The sequence below is a fragment of the Malurus melanocephalus genome, unplaced genomic scaffold, assembly GCF_030028575.1.
Source record: "Malurus melanocephalus ecotype Western Australia unplaced genomic scaffold, MMel_1.1 scaffold_116, whole genome shotgun sequence".
NCBI classification, from domain to species: domain Eukaryota; kingdom Metazoa; phylum Chordata; class Aves; order Passeriformes; family Maluridae; genus Malurus; species Malurus melanocephalus.
The window spans coordinates 434365-457269 of record NW_026623348.1 but is presented as its reverse complement, the minus strand read 5'-3'; the positions used below and the strand labels follow the sequence as shown (position 1 = coordinate 457269).

Genomic DNA, 22905 nt, shown 5'->3' with positions numbered 1-22905 from the left:
GGCTACTCCGTGGGCAGCGTGCACGACACCCCCTTCACGGTAACGGGCGCGCCGGGCGGGGGCGGCCTGGGCAGGGCGGCCGTAGGCCCGGAGGGACGGGGGAACCTGCCGGGCGGGGAGCGCCGCGGGCGGACAGGGGACCCKGGGGGCTGGGGGCATCCGGGGATCGCTGTCACCTCTGGCCAGCGCTCCATCCTCTGCATCCTGCCGGGGAAACCCCCGGSTGTGTGTCCTCGGATTTCGCTGGGTGCTGCTGTCTGCCTTTTTTAAATTTATTTTTAYTTTAATATGTTTGTATGTGTGTTTATGTCTCATCTGCAAAGCGCACACATTCAGTTGCAATGGGGTTCTGGCGAAGCCTGCCCGCTATTGATGAGCGTCTGCCTTCCATTACTGAGGTTGATAAAACACAAATTTGTCAAATGCTCCTCTCAAACTGGAAAAGAGAGAGACGTAAAGAGATACACTTAGCAAATTTCAAGAGCCCAATAGTTGTCATTCACAGGCTATTTTTGTTTATTGTCAATTTCTAATGTCAATTCCACTTCCTTAGGTTGTGTATGTTTTGTATGCTTTGATTTTAGCGAGTGATCAGCTTCTGCAGTGTTTCCCTACTGCCATCTAATCAGTATCTTATTCTGTGGGAATCAGTTGTCTCATTACGTTTTATATTAACAAGATTATATCCCAGGTACAAGCCAATTCCCAGCAAAACGAGGCAGAGCATCCTTTTTGGTGTAAGATAAATGTCAGCAGACATGTGAAACATGTAAATCTTACAATAGATTATCACAGTTGTCTTATTTCAGTAATGAATGCTGGAGAGTCTCAAGAAATAAAAGATGCCATGTTTGTCTTTATTTTCCTGGTTCTGCTGCTATGCAGCCATACTGCTATTAAAGGGACCTCTGTTACTTTTGAAATTTGTATAAGAAGTCATTTACTCATATTCACATTCTAATGTGTTTCTTTTTACTGTGATAATTTGAAAAGTCAATCAGCTGGTATTATGCAACACAACTTTATGCTAATTCTTGTCATAGTTCTGATAACATCAGTAATGAATGATAATGTATGTTGTGGTTTATACAAGAATTTTCCAAAAGCAGAAGCAACATCTTTCACAAAGATGCAGAATTGCTTGGTAACCTGTTAATTGTGGAACTACGTGTAACAGACCTGTCTTCTCTGGCTGCTACATCCAATTTTTTATAATACAGTAAACAAGGAATTGAAGAGATAAGTATGTCTTAATAAATGTATCGTCTGAATTTCCATAGCTGTAAGTTTCTTTGCTTTTTCATCATTCTCTGGTGTTATTTCCTGCTCTTTTAGACCTTGATCCTACAGTAAATTGTACAGTTAAAAAAACTGCCTGCAAACAGATTCTTATCAGAATAACGARAAGGAAATTAGTTACCTGTGTGACTTAGTAGAATCATAGTCTACCACCCACTGCAGGTGGCCAGTTCATTAGTGCCTGACCTCAAATTCTGTCAGTCAACATCCCCTGTATGGATGTAGCGTTGTGCCCCCAAACCTTTGAGCTGTTTGGAGTCATAACTTCTGCTCCTGAGGCAGCTTTGCAGCTCAGCCAGAGGCCCTTGGTGTTGATTGTAGAGCTGCTCTGAAGCCCCAGCATCTGTCAGGCACTGGCACACAGCATCAGCAGAGCAGGGAAAGGGCAGGAGCCAAGGGAGATGTGCACAGCATGAATCCATAGGTGTCTGTGTGAATCCGTGGGGCTGGGACAGAGGAGCTGCTGTTCCTGTGCGCATGTGCCCACTCACATTATGGTTGATGTTTGGGCACTGAAAATGCGTGAGAATAGTTCAAAATTGCTACAACTGATTCATCACAGGCACTTGAAAATACAGCCTTTTCTTGTGCAGAAATGAGTCACTCCTGTTAAAAATACTCCACTTAACAGCAGAATAATGGCTCGGGTACATATATATATGTGCCTACTAGTTAATAGTTTTGAGGTTGTTTCCCCCTTTTTTTTGAGGAGGAGTAGGAGAAGAAACTTCCTCTTAAGATGAATGTGCTTTAGATGCCTAAGTCCAGCAATCTTAGGATTCTGAGAGAAGAAGCACATTTTCTTCTAACCTGATTAGGGACATTCTTCCTTTCTTCTGTGGTTTGTCCTTGGCTTGTTTACCTGACTCCTTGCTGGGGATAAAGGTAAGCTTCTAATTTCCAAGTCGGTGTAGCTAGAGCTAGGATGATTACACAATCTGTCTCAACTTTTTTAAAGGTTTGGTCAAAGTCATCTAGTTATTCTGAGAAAAAGACAAGGAAAAGAAATCACTTTTCCACACTTCTTTTCTTTGCCTGCTAAAAATCAGCATTAGCAACTCCATAAAACTATAGAGATCCAAAGAAATAGACACAGTTGCTGTAGGTTTGGTATAGTTTTCGTCRGTGCTTTATCTGAAATGTGCAGTGCTCTTTTCCTCCCTCTGCTCCCACATCTGCCTGCAGCAATCCTGACCTTTAATCYAGCCTTTCCCAAGGAATGGTTGAGGCACAGAGATGTGTGGTTAGCAAACTGCCTTGTGGATGCTGTAGCTGTATTGGGCTAGAGTGTGTTATACACAGGAAAAACTGTTTGAAGGGTGATTAGAAGCAAAACAGCTCCATAATGATGTCTTGWACCAGACAGTCTCTTCAGCCTTCTTGGTCTGAGCTCCAAAAAGGGGCCTGCTTAAGCAAAGGGTTGAAGTCTAAATGACGGAAGTTTTGGAAATAATTCTGTGCACTTTTCAGCTTGCTGTRCATTCATGTTCTCATTTTAGCAAATATTGTTAACTCTGTTCCCTGAGTGAGTTTACAGAAGGTTGAGAGTTGAGCTTTAAGCAGAAGGGCCTTACAGCACACGCCCTGCCTTGACAGAAGAGATATTTCTACCTCACAGTCTAACTGGCAGCTGACAAGCTTTTAAAGGTAGTAAAGTGCATTTTTCAAACTATTGTTGATTTCACTTAGCTTTTGTTCTTGAAGAGCTGSTTAAGCAGCTACAACAGAATGTAACTAAGGTTAGTCTGGGTTTAAAAATAAATGGATAAAAATAGCTATGTTATTTACCTAGAGGCAAGATTCTATAAGTATAAAAATTTCAAGTGTCAAACAAACAGGAAATAATATTTACTTCTACACTAACTGCACAAAAACAACACCTATAAACATTCTTAATGAAGAATCAGAATGTCAGATTTTATAGGTATCTAAGAACTTTTCTGATAAAAGTGAGAAAAAACTATTTTTTTTTAATTTTTGAAAAGGACAAGCTTCTTAAAATATTCCAAGCCAGTACTGACACTTGGCCTGGAGCTGTGTTTGTTGTGAATTTCAGAAGCTGTTGCAGATGAGCCTCCCAAACCCATGTAAATTTCTTCACCTCATCGAAAACAGCAAAATCTTCATTCACACAGATGTTCACAAGATACAGTAACTGTAAATGGGTTTTCTCTGTTGTGTAGGGTTCTCCTACTTCTTCACTACTTCATCCTTCTTATTTGCAAATCCCTCTCAGTTATTTATTACTATTTATATATATCTATATGTTTTGTACTGTTTTTATGTAAACTGGATTAGAGATGCTTAATATCTGAATCCTTACTAAATTCTTTTAYATCTGAAATAGAATGTGTAAGCATATTGTAAAGTATTTAATCATGCATTTGTCTCAAATGTCAGTTTAGGAAAGGCCTGTTTTAGAGGCCACAGGCTAGTAGTARGTTAGGAGTTGTTTCCCAGTTATTTTTCTAGTTTGCATTAAGTGCATGTAATTTGAGTAGTATGTGGAAGGAGGAGGGGGAGGAAGTGTAAGTGTTGTGTCCATTGATGTGAGTTTGGAAAGGGTTCAGAATTCAGGTGCCTCCCTCACTAAGCAGAAGGTGGAGGAATTTCTGCATCCTATGTTTACTATCYGAAGCCAGAAAGGTAAGGGTGAGTGTTGTTTTACTAAGAGGAGTCCTTTAAGCCCAATACAGATTTTAATTCAGGTTTCAAAAAATGTTTTAATTTATGTGATTTTAGATGTTTATGGATTTTTTTTAATACCACTGTGAGCTGATTCTGTTTCTTCCACATCATTTAGCATCTTGAAGTGCCTCTGTACCCCTCCATAGTACACATAGGAGCTAGAGGACTTGTATTTTGCTACACATATGCCAAATTGGTAAAGAGTTGCAGGTTATAGAAAGAGAACATTTTTTTTTTTTTAATGCAAAGAAACATATTTATATAAAGAAATAAAAAAMCGAGATGAGAATGTGAAGGAATAATTGTTTCCCTGTCTGTTAGTTCCAGAAGCAAACTGGAAAACATGAGCAGCTGAAAAAGACAAGATACATGTGCTGCTTTCATATTATCTGAAAATTGAGGATATAGCATAAACTCTTACGGTAGGACACAATGTCCTACTTCTTTGTTGTGCTCCTGCATTCAATTAAAGCTTTGTCATTGTTCATTTCAGTGGTCCCAGATCTTGACAGATAGAGCAGACATTGGCAAACTACAGATTATTAGTTGCTTATAGATCCTGCAAGTCATCCTTGCATTCTGGCAGTTTTGCAATTCCATTTAATTTTCTCCTTGAAGTTATCAGTGACATTAGAAATGGAGGTTGGCAGATACTCTATGTGGGTGGTTCTTACTGCACTTGTTTTGTTCAGTCGCTGCTCATAATTCTGTTTATTTAAGAGCTCTGTGCTGTTCTCATCCATACAATAGCTCAGTGTTTATTGTCTTATTTGCCTTCTTTCCTGTCTGTATGGCTTACTAGTTTTCATTCCTTTTATCAGCCTATGCAGATTGTCTGTCTGCTACCATTAATATATTGTGGCCACTGTTTTTCTGGCAGGAGAGACCTGTGGTGGCATGAATGGCCTCATGAAGATGTTGTCAGCTGAATCCTTAAGAAGGAACTACTGATGTTAAATATTATGACACTTCCCTGTTATTTGTCACTGTGGGGTATTTCTGCTGCATTACCATCTTAGGGAGTGACAGGACAAAAGAAAAGAGGATTTAACAGAAAAGTGTTCTCTTCAAGTATAAACATGTTAATATAATGAAGGCCTTAGAAAAGYTGCATAAAAGTAATCAAATGAAAAACTTGTATTTAGACATATAACGTGAAATAAGAACATATCTGTCAGTACATARTAGTATATGGACCTTTTTCAAAGTTATGTTCTACTTCATAAAATAATGTTGAGATCTAAGATAAATATACTTTAACATAATTTCATGAAATAAGGCACATTTTCAGAATAAATATCTACATTCAGAAACYGAGCCCAGAAACAAGAGCCAGCACTTGCTGTAAGAACCTAGAGCTGAAGGCTGGTATCCTGCTGCTGGGAATGTGTTGTGCCTAAGGTTCCTAACAGAGGGATCCCCTCTGTTTGGTCTGCTGAGTCACTTGTTGGTACAGCAGTAAACACAGGCAAAGAGGAGGATGGGTACAAGTGACAGTAATAAGATTTCACAAGACATCTCTGTATCTTGATTCTTTCAGAGAAAAAAAAAGGGTTCTACTGTAAACTACACTTTTAATTCACAAACACCCTTTTACTTAACTTAGTAAAAATATGCTAAATAGTATAATTAGCTGGAAATTTAATGCTTTATTGCTGGAATAAGTGCAGGTAGAGGACAGGAGAGATGAAAARCTAAAATGTCTAAAGAGAAGGACACAAAGTTCTTTTGCTTTACAGACTAAACAGCCAAGTATAGTATATTTTCTGTTTCATGCATTATGAGCTCTATACACACATACAAATGTGCACGTGTAAGAACAGTAAGCATAAGGAAACTGAAGCTGTGAAGTCTTTTATAATTCCTGAGATACACATACATGTCTTCTGCTAATAAAATTGCAACTAGTGATGAGTTATACATAATGCAGTTTGAAATTTGCAACTGAAGTTATCAATACTGACAGTGAAAAATAGGGGATTTGAAAGGTTAAGTCCTTGTTGAAAGTGGATTAGCACCTCCTTTTTGCTCTTAGATAACAATTTAAATCACATCTTTTAGTAGGTTTGTATTAGTAGTCATGAGGAAGACTGTTGAAAAGATGAGTCAATTCTTTTCTGTTTTAACTGCTCACTCTTTGAAGTTTAAGTAGGAGAATCAATTTCTTRTGACTATTAGAATTTGGAATGAATTATTGGAACAAGAGAGCGTGCTTTTATTTTCCTGTCTATTTCTGGGTATTCACATCCTGATGTCAATCTTCTGCCTTCYTACTTAGGAGCATAAACTGTTTTGTCCAGCATTCAACACTGCTGGTGAARTTTGTTTTGTAAAAAAATCGGTTATGAAAATAGGAAAGTAACAAAACAAAAGGACTTTCTATTCAATACTAGAACTTATTTCAGAATCTCATCTTTCATTCTCTTGTGTTCTGGAAATAATCCTATTCAATTTTAATAAGAACTTACTCTCTTCCAGACTGGGTCTAATAGTCACATAGCCTAGTCATCAAGGAGCTGGGATATTCTGTTACATAGATAATCTCCCTCCAACAACCTTTTAGCAATCCTGCTTACATTGTGAATCACTCCAGTATCAGTTCCTCAGAGCTTCCCAGAACAGCAGTGTGGGTTTGAAGTCTCAGACAACACTGTGTCACTTTATTTTTGTGAGATGACCTTGGAAATCTTTTACACAATCTGTCTTATCTGCAGTTTTCATTTTTGTGTGTGCAGTTGTATAGTGTGTTAATTTCTGGGGACTGAGTTTCTGTTTTGCTGCTTGCATTGCTGTTCCTTTCTGTTTCATGCAGTGAAGTACTTTCACTAAATTAAGCCCTTTTTTTCAGTCTTTCTCACTTGTTGCTCCTTCCCAGGAGGATTAGAATTAGACATGGAAAGTCATGAGACCTAAACTGTCCATTCTAGTCCCAGTGGTTATCTTAAACTGTTACCTTCGTGTGACCACCAAGGAGCACTGATCATGTAAATCAGTAGAAATACTCACAACTCTCATACACTCACAATGCAAGTAGCCTTTACACTGATTGCTCTTAAAAGAGAGGGCCAACACCAACTCAATATTTTGGAAGTTATCAWGGAAAAAACAGTGGACAAGTTAAAATGATAAATAATTTTGTACCATCTGAAATACACTGGAGGACTTGCACTCTCTGCTTAACTTGGCTGTTAAAAAATTTCTGCCTATAATATTGGTATCAGTGGAAAACTTAAAAAAGAAAACATAAAGAGACTTCTAGCTATAACTGGTTACCATAAAAGGCTTAGTGGTAGATTGATGCTAGGGGGAGWTTTCTGTGCCTGAATGTGGGAGCTCAGTGGGACAGATAGTCTGGAGTGATTAAACTTTTTAGAACAGGTGAAAGGTTGGCAGACAGATATATATTTATCTTGCCAAAAAAAACCTGCTGCAGGCTATGACTGTTCTATAGCTASTTCATAAACAAATTAATTAGAATACAGTGTGTATTGCACAACACTATATCCAAGAGAAATCTTTGTTGTTTTACAGTCTAATGTGCACTTATAACTCAGAAAAGCCCAGCAATTGGATTCTTATAGAAAATAATCACTTAACAAGCTTTATTACAAAGTCATAGCAATAAAAAGATAGGCAGGGGRGCACAACACACACTTATTTAGGAAACATACATCCAAATTCATTAATAAATGCTCCGGGCTTGGCTGTTTTGCTCTAAGAGGCAACAAGAGTTGGAGGGGAGAAAAAAAACAACTAAAACAAACAAAAGAAATAGTACACATAGCTCAAATTCTGGATTTAAATGGGGGGGATTGGTTTTTTATTTTACTGTTTCTGTTTGCCATGATTTAAACCCGATAGAGTTACAGTTTCTTTTGCTACTTTGTTGCTACTTGTTGCTCATTGAATTAGTGAGTAACAAACCTGCTACATCGTAACTTCTTCTTCAATGGGGATTTTCACARCTTCCAACAGCCTCACTCATGTAACAAGTGTTCATCAGATTTTATAACAAGCATTTAATTTTATTTCTTTTAAAATTTATTTCAGGCATATGGCTCTGGTTGTGACATTGTTATTCTGGCAAATGACTTTGAATGTGTGCAAATTATTCCCGGTGCTAAACATGGAAACATCCAGGTCAGTTGTGTGGAGTGCTCCCAGCGACAAGGCAGGGTAAGGATTTTAAGAAATCTGTATAGAATTTTAAAAATTTGAAAACTCTAAATTAAATAATTAAATGACAACATAATACATGGATGGAATGAAAGAGTTAATTTCACAGCAAAGATCATGGTTTACTGATCTGGGACTTTATGTGTAACACCTCTTGCATTAGTATTACGTTACTCTGAGAATTGCTTCAATTTATTAGTGATTTGGGGGAGGGAGGAAGGAGGAAGCAGGAGACATCTTGTAACAATGGTTTTTATCCTGTGAGGGACCTGCAATAGGAGGTGTGACAAAATGTGGACAAATGTATTAGTTACAGTATAGTGTCAGAACTGGAATGGTACTGAAGTGACCGTTACTGTCTCAATTCTGCATACTTCCATGTAACTAAAGCAGAAATGGATAAATCATTTATATGTACATATCTGTACACACCCAGTGGTGGGTGGTTCTGCATTCAGGATTCACAGTCTGGTTTTTATTTTGAGACTGACCRTGTTGTCGCAACCTTCTCTCCCCCTTCCTTTAAAGAAGAAATAAGATTTCGTAACAAATGTCATGAAACTTCTGCATCATTTTTGTATTGAGGAAGCCAGATCYTGAATGGGAAGGACTTAAGCAGTTTTTTCTTTTAAAAAACCTTTCATAGAAGAGGAATTTTTAAGATGGTCAAAAATATTCAAAAGCATATGAGTATTAGGAACAGGCCCAGATAAATACCTAATATTTACATTTTGTGTTTAGAGGTTTCTGTGAAATAAGTGGGTGAAATAAACTGAGGAATTCAATGGCATATGTACTTCAATTTTTTGTTTACCATTTATCTCAAAATTTATTGGAATGTTAAAAATAGAATTGCATTTCTTTCTGCTTCTTGTAACTGTTATTTAGTGATTTAGTGATATAAAATGAAATCTAGAGACACAGACACTAATAATTAATGCATCAGTTAGCTGGGAAGTACACAGAACATGAGCAGAAGCAGTGAAGGCATCAGCTTTCCCWTATGAATTAAGAGTAGTTGCCCGAGGAGAATATTCTACATCTGATTGACAGTGTTTGTGCCATTGAATGAGATGTTTGCCCTGCTTAGAGTCTGAAAAGAGGGCTTTTCAGAATTACGTGTTTCTCAACTGTCTTAAGAAAATATACCTATAACAGAGTTAATTGCATTTGTAATAATTTCACTTTTCAAGAACACTGGCACATAGAAGGGGTACTGGAAATTCTTTAGCTAGTTTGAAATACTAAGGAGCACTTACTCCACTTACCTCCTAACCTTACATTTTGAATCTTCAACTTTTTTTTTTTTTTTTCCCCAGATTGCAGCGTCATACGGAAACGCTGTTTGCATTTTTGAACCRCTTGGCATAAATTCTCATAAAAGAAATTGTGTAAGTATGTATTTCATAATTGTAATTTCGTTTTAGGCTCTTAGAAGTATAAGTCTGTCTGCCAGCTGCTTGTATTATATTAAGTCAGCACACAAAAACTAATGGATAAATAGTTTCCACCATTCATAATAAAACTGGAGGGGTGGATTTGTCAATGGCTTGAATTGAACTGTGGACTGCACTTCTCCTAATTTCACATCTTGCTCTTGAGTCTCATACTAGAATGACCTAGTGACAAGTTGGTGYTTCTTACTTGCAGAGATTGTCAGAGGTGCTGTACAGAAATACCAGACAGACTTCCTTTGTGCACCCAGACTTGCTTTAACAGCACAGCCATGGCCAAGCACTCAAGCATTAAGGTTGTTCTCAAGCAGGTTTCATAATCTTTGTGGCATCTATACCGCCCTCCCTTATGTTCCTGTAAATCTATGATCACAGTAGTACAAAGTAAGCTACAGATACAATTTGTATGTGGGACAGGTCCAGATCTGATTTGCAGGGCACCCTGGGATRCATTTACATTTTACAAAACAATTTAAAAGCATATTAAAACTAGATTTAGCAATCTAGCATTGAATATTTTTCCAAGAGGCTTAATAGCAATTTCATATAGAAAGAAATGATGTTGTGAAATTCCAATACCTTCATGTTTGAGAATTAATCCTTTACTGTTTTTAACCTACAGCAACTGAAGTGCCAGTGGCTAAAAACTGGGCAATTCTTCCTCAGTTCTATGACTTACAACCTGGCCTGGGATCCTCAAGGTAAKGCACTGTTTGTGAAATATTTGTTCAAGACTTATAGTTAGAATGCCTTTAACACAAAGTGTTTTTATTAAATAAAATAATAAAGTGAGAGCTTGGATATGGAAATTTTAAGTTACATTTTCTCAGATAGTGTTGCATAAAATGAGAGGCTACAGTTAGCATTTGTTAATRTGCTGTGCCAAGTGTTTGAGTGTCTTATGCAAGATCTTAGTTTGGGAATCACAGTGTTGTTAGCTGACTAAAATTATCAATAATAACCATTTAAATAGAACTTCAGCACAATTAAAGTCAGCAAGGTGACTGGACATGGATCTTTATAAGATGTCCGTGTATTTATTTGAGTTGTGAATAGATTAAGCATCTGCAACATTCATTAGTAAATATGGTTCTGTGATTCAAAGTCACCCAAAAGCCTTGGTGGTCTTTCCTAAAAGATACTATAAATTCAAAATGTTTTAATAAAACCAGCTGTGTAAGAGGATAGAATCCCCTGTCATGTTTACAGTGGACTTGAAAAAGTTTAGCTTTCAACTTGTTCTGAATAATTCACAACAAAATACGATGAGAGGCTTAATCTTTCAATATCCSTTCATCATCCTGGTTCCATAGCTTTGTTATTACTCCCTTTCAGGTAACAGGTTACTGACAGCAACAGACTTTTTGCAATTGTGGGCCCCCCCATCTGATGAAATTCTGGAGGAAGGTGAAGATGATGATGCCAGCARTCAGATCAAGGATGATAAAGTTCTCCCAGTTCTAAATGACTGGAAATGTGTCTGGCAGTGCAAGTGAGATCATTTTTATTTTAAGAGAAATTGCACACCTTACCTCTATTTTAAAATGTCCTTTTAAATATCACAAAATTCAAACAATRTAAGTTATTCCAAATAAAAATCCTCCCTCCTGTCTAATTTAACCTAGGCTTGCTGTATTTAAACCAATTTTTTATGAGTTGTTTTTTCATGAAAGTGTGTAAATACTATTTTGTTTCAATGTAGTAAATGTTTTTATGCTTCTGCATAAACTTTCTTTAAAAAAACAACAATAAAATACATAATCTAATATATGCTTAATTTAATACTTAAATAATTAATAGTAACACTGAATCAGCTGAATACCTATGGAATAATATTTTAGAATAGATAGATCTTACTTGTTCTTGTGTTCTGTAGGACTGCAACATCAGTACAGTTGATGTCATGGTCTCCTGATGGTGAATATTTTGCAACAGCTGGAAAGGTAAGGACAAAAAATACTAATTAAGTAAGATTTTYGCAATATTTTGCATTTGTTTGACARAAGTAAGTACTATRAATAGTCCTGCACTGTATACTCTATTGTAGTCTAAGGAAAGATAAATTATAGTCTCATATAATCCTGTATTTTTGTGGAGATCCATGAATTTCAGTGACAAGAAATTGGATTTAGCTATGTACTCTTACTGAATCTATGAATGACAGTAATACAGACTTATATGTATGTGTGGGTTGGTTTTTTTTTTTTTTGGTTTTTTTGGGGGATGAAGTATGCTTAGATGGATTTTCAGATATACATAAACTAATTTTTCTACTGCTATTGAAAGTAATGAGATCATTATGATAAGACACGCATTTAAACTGGTGTAATATGCACGTATGGATAAATTAGAGAAGGTTTTCTATTTCGTGAATTCTGGGTTCAGTTATCAGTTCTATTTCAGTCTGCAATTGTTTTTGTCAAATCATTATTCAAGCTAAGTTTTCAATTAATAATTCTCTTTAATGTCACCCTCTCATCTGAATGAGAGGGTTTCCTTTGGTTTACAAGTCTGAATAGGTAAGCATTTTTTGCTTGCACTTACTGTTAAAGTGATATGAATTTTAGTTCTAGGCCAAGTTTTCATGAACAATACCAGCACAGCAGTTTCCTTATTACTTGGCATTTTCTTTTTGTTACATTTTTATTTATGGTTACTTAACCCCCTGTTTTTTTATTGCTTTAYCTAGGATGACTGCCTCTTAAAGGTTTGGTATCCTATGACTGGTTGGAAGTCATCTCTCCTGCCTCAAGAGAATGAGGAAAAGAAAATATGCTCAGAGGATGTGCAGTTTTCCTTTGTTTATTTGGCGCATCCCCGAGCAGTGACAGGATTTTCCTGGCGGAACATCAGCAAGTACATGCCCAGGTTTGAAAGCTTTCTTTTTTAAAAAACCAAGCAAGCCTTTGATCGAGTGATTTTTTTTTTTTTTAACATTCTGCTTAACATTTTTCCATCAAGCACATGAGATATCTCTTCTTATACTTTCAAGAAACAAAGCTTCGCAACTGAAGAAACAAATCTTCCCATGAATTTCTGTATCACCGAGTTTATKAATGATAGTCAGGTTAACCTTCAGTGGGAGGAGAAGCAGAAATTCAGATAAAGCAAAAACTACAAAATATTTATGTGCTTCCCTAGTTTCTGCTGYGTCTGTAGAGCTAATTGAATTACACAGGCAATAATTTTGGCGTTTGTGCCATCAGGGGTTTGGTGTGTAATGTGTTACTCACGTCATGCCTCGATGGCATCTGCCGGCTGTGGGCAGAGACGCTGCTACCYGAAGATACTCTCCTCGGGGAGCAGATCTGTGAAACCACCACTTCCAGCATCAGCAGCACCATCTCGCAGTCTGGAAAGCAAAAGGACACCATACAACATGCACTAGAGGTACAAGTAAATGCTTAATGTGTCAAATTTTTATTTTACGATTCTTAAAACTTAAAGGATGTAAAGCTCTAAGAATGTTTATTATGTAGTCCTTAAAGCATAATAGAATAGTCTGAATTATTTCATATCAAATTTTGAAGTCTATTACTCAACACTGAGAAAGTCAGAGTCTGCAACTCTGCATCCAAGCACCATGTTTTTAAAACTGAATTTACTTTCTCTATAGTTAACTAACAATGATGGAAAGAGACAATGTTTAATATGGAATAGCAATGATGGTTTCATTCTGATTGGGTCTGATAGTCTGTCATTATAAAAACAATGAAAGGAGTAAATAAACTCTCTTAATTTTTATTTACTGCATTTGATAGTTTTGTTTCAGTAACAATGTTATAGTCTTATCAAGTCTATTAAGTTTACAGTAAGAGGAAACCAGTCAATATAAAAACAAGAAAATGTAAGAAAACAAAACAAAAAACACCCCACCACTCATTTGTAAATTATTACAATCAGATCAATATTTTATTTCATACGTATCATGGCCATCAACAAACAGGGAGATTTGGACCAATTATACTTCAGGCTGTTAAATCAGTTGTGCCCTTCACATGCTCTCAGAAATTTTCAGTCATACAAAAATAATWCATTATAAARTTATATCGCAAAAGTTGCTGCTTTTAGATTGTTCTGATCTTGTTCATGAATGTTGTGGAAAATGCTGMRTATTTTTCTGGTGTTGTTAAGCAGATAYTAAAGGAACTTTTAGAAGATTGGTWGAAAAGCTTTGCTTTTGGGCAGATCTGATGTGCATAAGTTTTATCAATCTTTATTGAAACCTATTTAAAATAATYGTGTTGAAATTAGTCTTCATTTCTTTGGTAGAAAGAAGCTATAGGTTTTATATAATTGCAACTATTTAGCTTACAGKTTTTTTTAGTATTTATTAATTTATTTTTGTAACTACAACAGACAATTCATCATTTGAAAAATATGAGGAAAGGACAAAGGAGATCTTCAGTTCTTGTTACCCACACAGATGTCCTGCCAGATCATCAGGGCACTCATGAAGTTCAGCGTCACATTTCACATCAAGCAAATGCACTCGGTCACTTCCACATAGCAGCAACCATCAACCCTAATACAGGTGAAATGCAACCGTGTATTAGACTGCAATAATATTTGCATAACATGAAAAAAATAAAGGGGGCTGAGATGCACATTCTTAGCTTTGCCTAATTGAATATAGGGGATTTACAGGAAGTCTGTTATTTGGCATAGATTTTGAAAGACATTATGAAGCTGAATTTATTCTGAGTGCCTTCAGAACCTTTACAAGCCAGTTAAATTCATCTTTGCAGATAAGAAGGCAAAAGAAGCCTAAATTTCCAGTCTGATTGGTGTTTGATTCTCGGGTGGGGGGGCCATGGTATATGACGAATAAAGCAACTGCATCCTACAGAATATGTAGTGACTGAAAAAAAGCTGTACCAGAGTTTTTTGGTGGGAAACCAGCTGTTTCATAGAATAATGCACAATATTTTTAAAGAAGGAAAATATTAAAGAGCTGTGGTGTGCTTTACCTAAAAATTGTACGTGAAAGTCAACACTGCAACATATGGACCTGAGTGGTTAGAGCCACTGACTATCATATTTACCATCCACATAAGAATAAATTTTCATGTAAATTTATTGACCTTAAAATGTCTTTACTGTTTTTATTACAATTTGATGTAGAAACTTGATCTGCATTTTATCTTTTCTAATCTTGCAGGCACAAATTTTGTTATACCTAAAATATGTTAAAAAGGATGAGTGGTTAATATATAGTTTCATATATAGCTTTATATATATTTTATGTAGTTTAATATATAGCTTTTTTTATTTGTTTAAAAATACCCACAGATATTCCATCAGTCTTGGCTGGGACAGCTTTTAATATYGATGAAGGAAGTGGAGGCTTTGTTGTCCACTGGTTGAACAATAAAGAATTTCATTTTACATCCTCTATTGAAGTATTCATGGAGCAACTAAGAAAAATTTCTGAACAGCAACTAGAACAAGATTTTGATGTTGAAGTTGAAGAGGAAGAAGAAATGGAAGAAAAAGAGAAAGGCTTACATATGAAGTTAGATCATGGTAAGTAATCTGGTTAGCTCTTATCAGATCCTACTACTCACAGATTTAAAAATCYTATGTTCTGAATGGAAACTGAGGGRGAAAATCTTTGCAATGGTTAAAATGGTTAAAATTCTTTCCTGTTGCAGATTTGTCTATAGACAGAGAATCAGAGACAGGGACTGGTACAGGCTCTTCAGAACATGAAGATGGAGAAAGAGAGGGAAGCCCCAAAACATCTCTGCTCGCGGGCCCACGCCTGCCTCTTCCAACAGTTTTGTTAGACCGGAAAATCGACTTGCTCCTGACTGAATGGAACAGGAATCCAGATATGCTTTTTACWATCCATCCTGTTGATGGTACCTTTCTGGTGTGGCATGTGAAGTATTTAGATGAATACACTCCAGGCATCTTTCGACAAGTTCAGGTATTGCATATCTGAAATAGTTTCATTATTTATGATATTAACAATCATTGTGTCCATTTTCTTATGTGCTTCTACCTGAACATCAGTAGGAATTTAATTTTAAGTACTTCCTGTAAAACAGCTAGCATTTTTCAGGCTGAAGCTGGGCTCATATATTCTAATTTTTTTTCTTTTTTTTTTTTTTTTTTTTTAGTTTTTTTTTTCCTCTAGGATTCCTGTTGCATTTCCATCTGGAGATGCTAGCTCCCTTAGCAAAAATATAATGATGTATGCCTGCCCTGTCTTTGTAAAAGACAGCAGTGCTGCGCAGCAGAAGACAATGGACTTTCCAGATAATACTCTAGCAAGTAAAGGACCAAGCTTTGCCCAGGACAGTGCAAATGTGAATATCATTTCTCCCGTAGTAATGATGATTTCCAAACATATAGATGGCTCTCTCAATCAGTGGGCAGTTACTTTTGCTGATAAATCAGCTTTCACTACTGTGCTGACTGTATCCCATAAATTTAGGTACTGTGGACACCGCTTTCACCTCAATGACCTGGCCTGCCATTCTGTTTTACCTTTGCTGCTGACATCTTCCCATCACAATGCACTGTTGACTCCTGAATCAGACAGCTCCTGGGACTCAGACAGGATAAGCAGGATGATGGATCCTCTTAAACAGAAGAAAGGTTCTTCTAAGCAGCAACTTAAAAACGCAGCGACCCGTACATTCCACGACCCAAACGCAATCTACAGTGAGCTGATTCTGTGGCGAGTRGACCCCATAGGACCTTTATCCTACACTGGAGGAGTGTCTGAATTGGCTCGAATTAACTCTCTTCACACCTCTGCTTTCTCTAACGTAGCCTGGCTTCCAACACTTATTCCCAGCTATTGCCTTGGTGAGTATACTTGGCATGTTTCCACAGAGCTAACATYATGAGTTACAGAACTTTTTTGAGGTGTTTCAATTATATAAACTAAGAGAAAGGGAATTATTTCAAAGTTCAAATAATGGTGTATTAATGCACACACTTGCTTAAGTTTTTTGCTTCAATGCTTTATGAAAATTATGTTTGAAGCATATTCATATGCTGAGGATTGTAACAGACTGCCTGATGCCATTAACTGCCTTTTTTTTTCTTGATTTTTTTTTTTTTTGTGTCTTCTGTTAGGTACCTATTGCAATTCTGCTAGTGCTTGCTTTGTTGCATCAGATGGCAAAAACCTGAGGCTCTATCAAGCTGTTGTAGATGCACGAAAGCTTCTGGATGAATTATCTGATCCTGAATCATCTGTAAGTTTTATGTAGCAAAGGTTTGGTTTGGAATTATTTAAAAAAACCTAACATAACTTAGTTTTTACCCCTTCCAGTGGTTTGTCTTCCTTCAGTTCTGTGTGATTTCTGTGCCATTCCATGTGTAGGATCTTTTGCATTACATCTTGCATAATTGCAGCTGTCTGTAAGCATAAGCAGAAAAAATGTGGCATTGCTGCTAAGGGTGTCTGCGCTGAACCAAAATTTCCCAGACAAGTTTCTCCAAACTGTGACAAGTGGGAAAGGCAAAAAAAGGATTTCTTAGTTTGTCCTCTCAGAAGAGGAGAGTCAAAAGCAGAAGGGAAGGTGAATACAGAGGAGCAAGACTGATGTGTATCCACCTAAGTTACATCTGTATATATAGAAGAGCAGAGATAGTGGGAATCAGCTAAGGGTCATATTAGTGTGGGCTTTTTTTCAATAACCAATTTTTTAATTCTTTTTATCTTCCATTTCTGTGACTTTAAGTAATGTGTTGTACTGACCTTGTACTGTTATTGTATAAAGAAACACATTTTTCCTTTTTTTCCCATTTTTGTGTTATTTTATAAATTTTTCTTCTGTTATTTTATCCTGCAAGACAGGGCCTGTCTTCAGATCAGTCTGAGGAATCTGTTCTAGGAGCAATGACTGAAAATTCCAGTGAAAATCAATAGAGCTTTCAGCTTATATATAAGCTGTACTGACTTTTTGCTACATGTTGTGACAAAACCTGAAGCTTGAAAAAAAAGTGAAACACTATGTTGTTTTTCATTGCACAGATACATTATGTGGTCTTATGCAAGGATAAATCTTTAAATTAACAATATTTAGCTTCCATAAAAATTGGTATATTACCCCCATGAAGAGCTGCCCACCCACACCAGTGCAAATGGTTTGATAAACACATTATTCATAAGTGCCAAAGTGACAGCTGCAAGAACTCTGTCACRGTTTGTGCCAGCAAGAAAAATTAAAGCATCACTTTATGATAAGCAACTGCAATTTTCTTCTGTCCAAAGGAAAAATATACTAATTCTACTCATTTTTCTCTGTTTCAGAAACTTATTGGGGAAGTGTTTAATATTGTGAGCCAACAATCTACTGCTCGACCAGGATGCATCATTGAGCTCGATGCAATAACTAACAAAGTAAATAAATGGTTAACTCTTTAAGGGTATCACATAAAGGTGTTAAATAACTTTGTTTTTTAATTAGCCTAAACTGTTGAAAAGAGTTGACATTTCTCTATGGTAATAACAACTGCCTTGAATTTTTGTGACTCTTCAGATACCTTTAGCATTTTACTAAGCCAACTTTCTGTTAGCTGCTAAAAGCTCACAACTCATTGTTAGAGTATAACTATATTTTCTAAGCACAATTCTTGATGAAAACAAAACTTTATGAAAGAATGGTTTCCAAGGCATGATAATTTAAAGGAGAAAAATTAGAGTCCCTTCAAACCCAAACAAACAAAAATAACATTGAAAAGCCCAAACCTATAAACTAGATTTACCTAGTAAGCATGATAGCCAGAAAGTAAGAATGATAGCCAGGCATGACTTTGWGATTTTATGTCTGTACTGTGAAACAAATTTATATATATTAACTAAMACAGCTATACTTTTCAATCAATGAGCAGGTAATATAATTAAACCYTGTTCTTACTCTTACTTGATCTTATTTTGATCATACGTGTTCCAGTGCTGTTTTCTGTTAGCAGCCTGTGAAAATATAAGTTTTACCATTTTTAATTAGAAAACTAATTTTGACCTGTATAAATGAGTACTTCTCTATTGTCAATAAATTTCTGTGTCTTTTAAGTATTAATAGCATAGAATCTTCAAATTTAAGTTCAGATTTACAGAATGTTTTCCTAGAATTTTTATAAATTAGTACAGGGAATACTGTCTTACCTTGTTTCTCTGGAAAAAAAAGGTGTTTTTGCAGCATGATAACTTTTCCATCACTGTATTTGGGAGACATATTTTTCTTTGCCATCAGGGAAGGATTTCACCAGGAGTATCCTTCTGGTAGAGTTACTGCAAAGAAATGTGTTGCTGTCAGAAAAGACACATGTTAAGATATCTGAGAGAAGGAAATCTGCAATTTGTTCCCTTTTTTAGATTTCCCAAGCAATTTGCTGCAGACATGTCTTCCCATTGAAGAGGGATAAAAATCTGAGAGTTCTTACCATTGTCATCTGTTCAACACCAAAAAAATAAAAACTAATCAGATATTCATTCATCTGTCAGTAAGTGCAGCAGAGGTGTTATTTCAGAATGTGTCTATCCTATTTCAGAATGTGATAGCCCTTGGTGAAATTATTTCGATATACAAATGATGGGTTCAAAATATGCTGTTCTTAATATGAAGGGAAAATATTTTGGTTTTCTGATGATAATTTTAAACATTATAAGTGAGAGTGTTCCTCATTGGTAGCTAGATTGCACAAAGGAAATAATTGCATAAGTACCAAATTTTGCTATACTGTTCTGGAAGTATAATGATTGCTCAATGTTTCAGTGTGGCTCAAACACACAATTGCTTCATGTCTTCCAAGAAGACTTCATTTTGGGATACAAACCACATAARGAAGAAGTGGAAGGGAAGGAAACGGAGATATTTTTCCAGCCATCACAAGGTATATCATAAACTATAACTAATATAAATGTAATAGGTACAAAAAATGTTCTTAAGAAATAGTAAAATCTGGCTGGCATGTGGTAATTTACTTTCAAATGAGAATCTGTAGAATTCAGTGAAATGGCTGTTATGTATTGCTCGTATGAATTGTTGCTAAACGGTGTTAAACAAAGACATTCTAATTGCTTAGAGTGGAACAAAGTACATTTTTCATTTTGCATAGTATTTGACAAAGTACATTTTTCAAAGTGCTTATGTTATATATAAACATGTGAGCAGAACAGAAGCACATTTCCTGCATCAATAGCTAGTTCCAGGTGATGATGGCCATCTATCTGGCTTTCRAGTTAATGCAATGGAAAGTCACTGGGGAATTTGGTAGTAGACTTAAAGCTTCAAAAGAAAAGGGAAGAAAGCAGGCAGATAGAAGAGTCTTGCTGTCTAATTTGGCAAAATAGTTCAAACTGAATGGGAAGGCAAATATCTAATARATTAGGTTTGCCATTAATACTCARATTWTCTATAARTCARTATCTATAYTGTAATTCTTCTGTTGTCATGAGCGAACAAAATGTCAATTTAAGCATACTACTAATGGTGCTGTTTGAATATTTTGTTGTGTATTCAATTTCTTTCAAATTTGAAAATGGGGTTTTTATTGTCARTAGTTTTTAGAGAATCTTTTGCTATGGAAAAATTATTTCAGTTGAATATAAATTTCATTGCCATATATGAATACATATGTTTATATATTATATATATAAATATATAATATTTTAAATTACAGGGTATCGTCCACCACCTTTTTCAGAGAAGTTCTACCTGGTAGTAATTGAGAAAGATAGTAGTGGCTGTTCTGTTCTTCAGATGTGGCATCTTCATCTCAAATCTGTGCAGGCCTGTTTAGGTGAGTGAGTGATTGTAATTTTCAGAATGTTATGGATGTCTTAAATGAATAGTCACAGCATGCAATAAAACTGACACAGCCTGTACACATCATATAATTATTTTCAATGCAACTTGAGCTCTTGTAAAAACAAATAAATTTAATTGTCAGATATTCATGCCTTGTCCTTATAAACAATCTTTTCACACTGTTGGCAATTTTTTTTTATATAGCAAAACCAACTGAAGCATCTTCAGCAGATAATAAGCTTAGTGTACCTGAGCAAAAGGCTGTGGATTCTTCTCCAGATGTATCACCTGGCATAAGTCCCATTCCACGATCTTCATCCATTGCTAATCTTCAGACTGCTAGTAAACTCATTCTGAGCTCCAGACTTGTGTATAGCCAGCCTCTGGATCTTCCTGTTGGTGTGGAAGTAGTAAGAGCAACTCCTTCAGCAGGTAACACAGCATTTTTTTCTATACAGCTGGTCCACTGATTTATCTGCTAGTTTATAGGATTGTATCTCCCCAGTCTATAAGATTCTGATTTACTGATACAGGAAACACAGGACTGAAAAGTGACCAGAAATGCAGATATTAAGTAATGTCCAAGCTGCAAGACTGTTACCAGCCCTAATATTATTTGCCCTTTTCCAACTCCAAATTAAGAAATAACATCAGGTTGTAAAGTTTTTTAGCAGTAGGTAGACTCTGTTATGTCTGCCTTAATCATGTATGGATTCTGCTATCTATTACTAAAAGTAAATGTTTGTTCTCACTTCAGGTCACTTGAGTTCCTCATCGATATACCCCGTCTGCCTCGCACCTTATTTGATAGTAACGTCCTGTTCGGACAACAAAGTGCGGTTCTGGAGATGCACTGTAGAGACAGACCCAAACAGCAAAACTGAAGAGAAGGAAACGTACCATTGGAGAAAATGGCCTTTAATGAATGACGAAGGGGAAGACAACAGCAGTACAGTGAGCATAGTAGGAAGGCCAGTTGCTGTTAGCTGTTCTTACACAGGACGTCTTGCAGTAGCATACAAACAACCCATACAGCACAATGGGTTTGTTTCCAAAGAGTTTTCCATGCATGTTTGTATACTTGAATGTGAGTCTACTGGAGGATCAGAATGGGTTTTGGAGCAGACAATTCATCTGGATGATATAGTTAAGGTTGGAAGTGTACTTGACTCAAGGGTCAGCGTAGACAGTAATTTATTTGTTTACAGTAAGTCAGATACTTGTTTGAAAGACAAATACCTGGTGCCCAGCATCAAGCATCTGGTGCATTTGGACTGGGTTTCAAAAGAAGATGGTTCACATATACTGACAGTTGGAGTGGGTGCCAACATCTTCATGTACGGAAGGCTTTCAGGGATTGTAACAGATCAAACCAGCAGCAAAGAGGGAGTYGCTGTCATCACCTTGCCCCTAGGAGGGAGCATAAAGCAAGGTGTAAAGTCCAAGTGGGTGTTGCTGAGGTCCATTGATTTGGTATCATCTGTGGATGGCACTCCTTCCCTGCCTGTCTCTCTGTCCTGGGTGAGAGATGGAATACTGGTGGTGGGAATGGACTGTGAAATGCACGTTTATGCCCAGTGGAAACACGCGGTCAAGTTTGGCAATGGAGAAAGTGATGTTTTTGCTTCTGAAGACTCAACAACACAAGATCCATTCAAAACAAGCGCGGTAGTGAAGAAGACCAGCGTAATTGATGGGGCAGGTATTGTGGATGATGTTTTTGGGACTCCCACTGTAATACAGGATGGAGGCCTTTTTGAAGCTGCTCATTTTCTTTCACCTACACTACCCCAGTATCATCCAACCCAGTTGTTAGAACTCATGGACYTGGGTAAAGTTCGCCGAGCCAAAGCCATTCTATCACATTTAGTGAAATGCATTGCAGGAGAAGTTGCAATAGTCAAAGACACAGAAGCTGGAGAAGGGACTGGTCCCAAACGCCACCTTTCTCGSACCATCAGTGTGAGTGGCAGCACTGCAAAGGACACCATCACTGCAGGGAAAGATGGTACTCGAGACTACACAGAGATAGACTCAATTCCCCCCCTGCCACTGTATGCGCTGCTTGCTGCAGATCAGGATGCCACCTATGTTTCTGAAGAAACWTCCAAAATACCTCAGGGCTCTGAAGACCATGCAAAGAGAAAAACAGAGGATCAGTATTCGGATCTGTTCCAGATTCAACCTGTTACAAGTGACGACTTTATTGATTTTGAGCCTGAAAAGAGGGAGAGTAAATCCAAAGTTATTAATCTATCACAGTATGGGCCAACTTACTTTGGCCGAGAACACTCCAGTGTCCTTTCAAGCCACCTGATGCACTCGAGTCTGCCAGGCCTCACTCGACTGGAGCAGATGTTCCTTGTAGCTTTGGCAGACACTGTGGCCATGACAAGCACTGAACTAGATGAGAACAGAGATAAGAATTACTCAGGTTAGTAACTGATATATWATTGAATTGGTATTCTTATTCTTAGCAAAGGTGATCTTAGTCCTTGAGTATTTTGGGATAA

The 22905-nt window shown here is 36.8% G+C and overlaps 1 protein-coding gene across 3 annotated transcripts in view; it reads left to right on the top strand.

The window, feature by feature from the left end:
* The first annotated feature begins 6 nt into the window (after positions 1–6).
* The window catches only part of DMXL2 (Dmx like 2), a 44968-nt gene continuing 22069 nt past the window's right edge, over positions 7–22905 (top strand). For 2 of the 3 annotated variants that reach the window (XM_057369877.1, XM_057369876.1), the window contains exons 1-18: positions 7–39; positions 8038–8163; positions 9483–9554; positions 10240–10318; positions 10953–11109; positions 11494–11560; positions 12307–12485; positions 12824–13007; positions 13977–14151; positions 14910–15143; positions 15272–15549; positions 15743–16436; positions 16710–16831; positions 17893–17982; positions 19358–19475; positions 20265–20384; positions 20597–20824; positions 21150–22826. In XM_057369877.1, coding sequence (XP_057225860.1) covers positions 10288–10318; positions 10953–11109; positions 11494–11560; positions 12307–12485; positions 12824–13007; positions 13977–14151; positions 14910–15143; positions 15272–15549; positions 15743–16436; positions 16710–16831; positions 17893–17982; positions 19358–19475; positions 20265–20384; positions 20597–20824; positions 21150–22826 — 4354 coding nt within the window. In that variant the 5' untranslated portion in view covers positions 7–39; positions 8038–8163; positions 9483–9554; positions 10240–10287. Of the gene's footprint in view, positions 40–8037; positions 8164–9482; positions 9555–10239; positions 10319–10952; positions 11110–11493; positions 11561–12306; positions 12486–12823; positions 13008–13976; positions 14152–14909; positions 15144–15271; positions 15550–15742; positions 16437–16709; positions 16832–17892; positions 17983–19357; positions 19476–20264; positions 20385–20596; positions 20825–21149; positions 22827–22905 lie in introns of those variants that run through there. The other variant, XM_057369875.1, reaches the window with a different exon arrangement.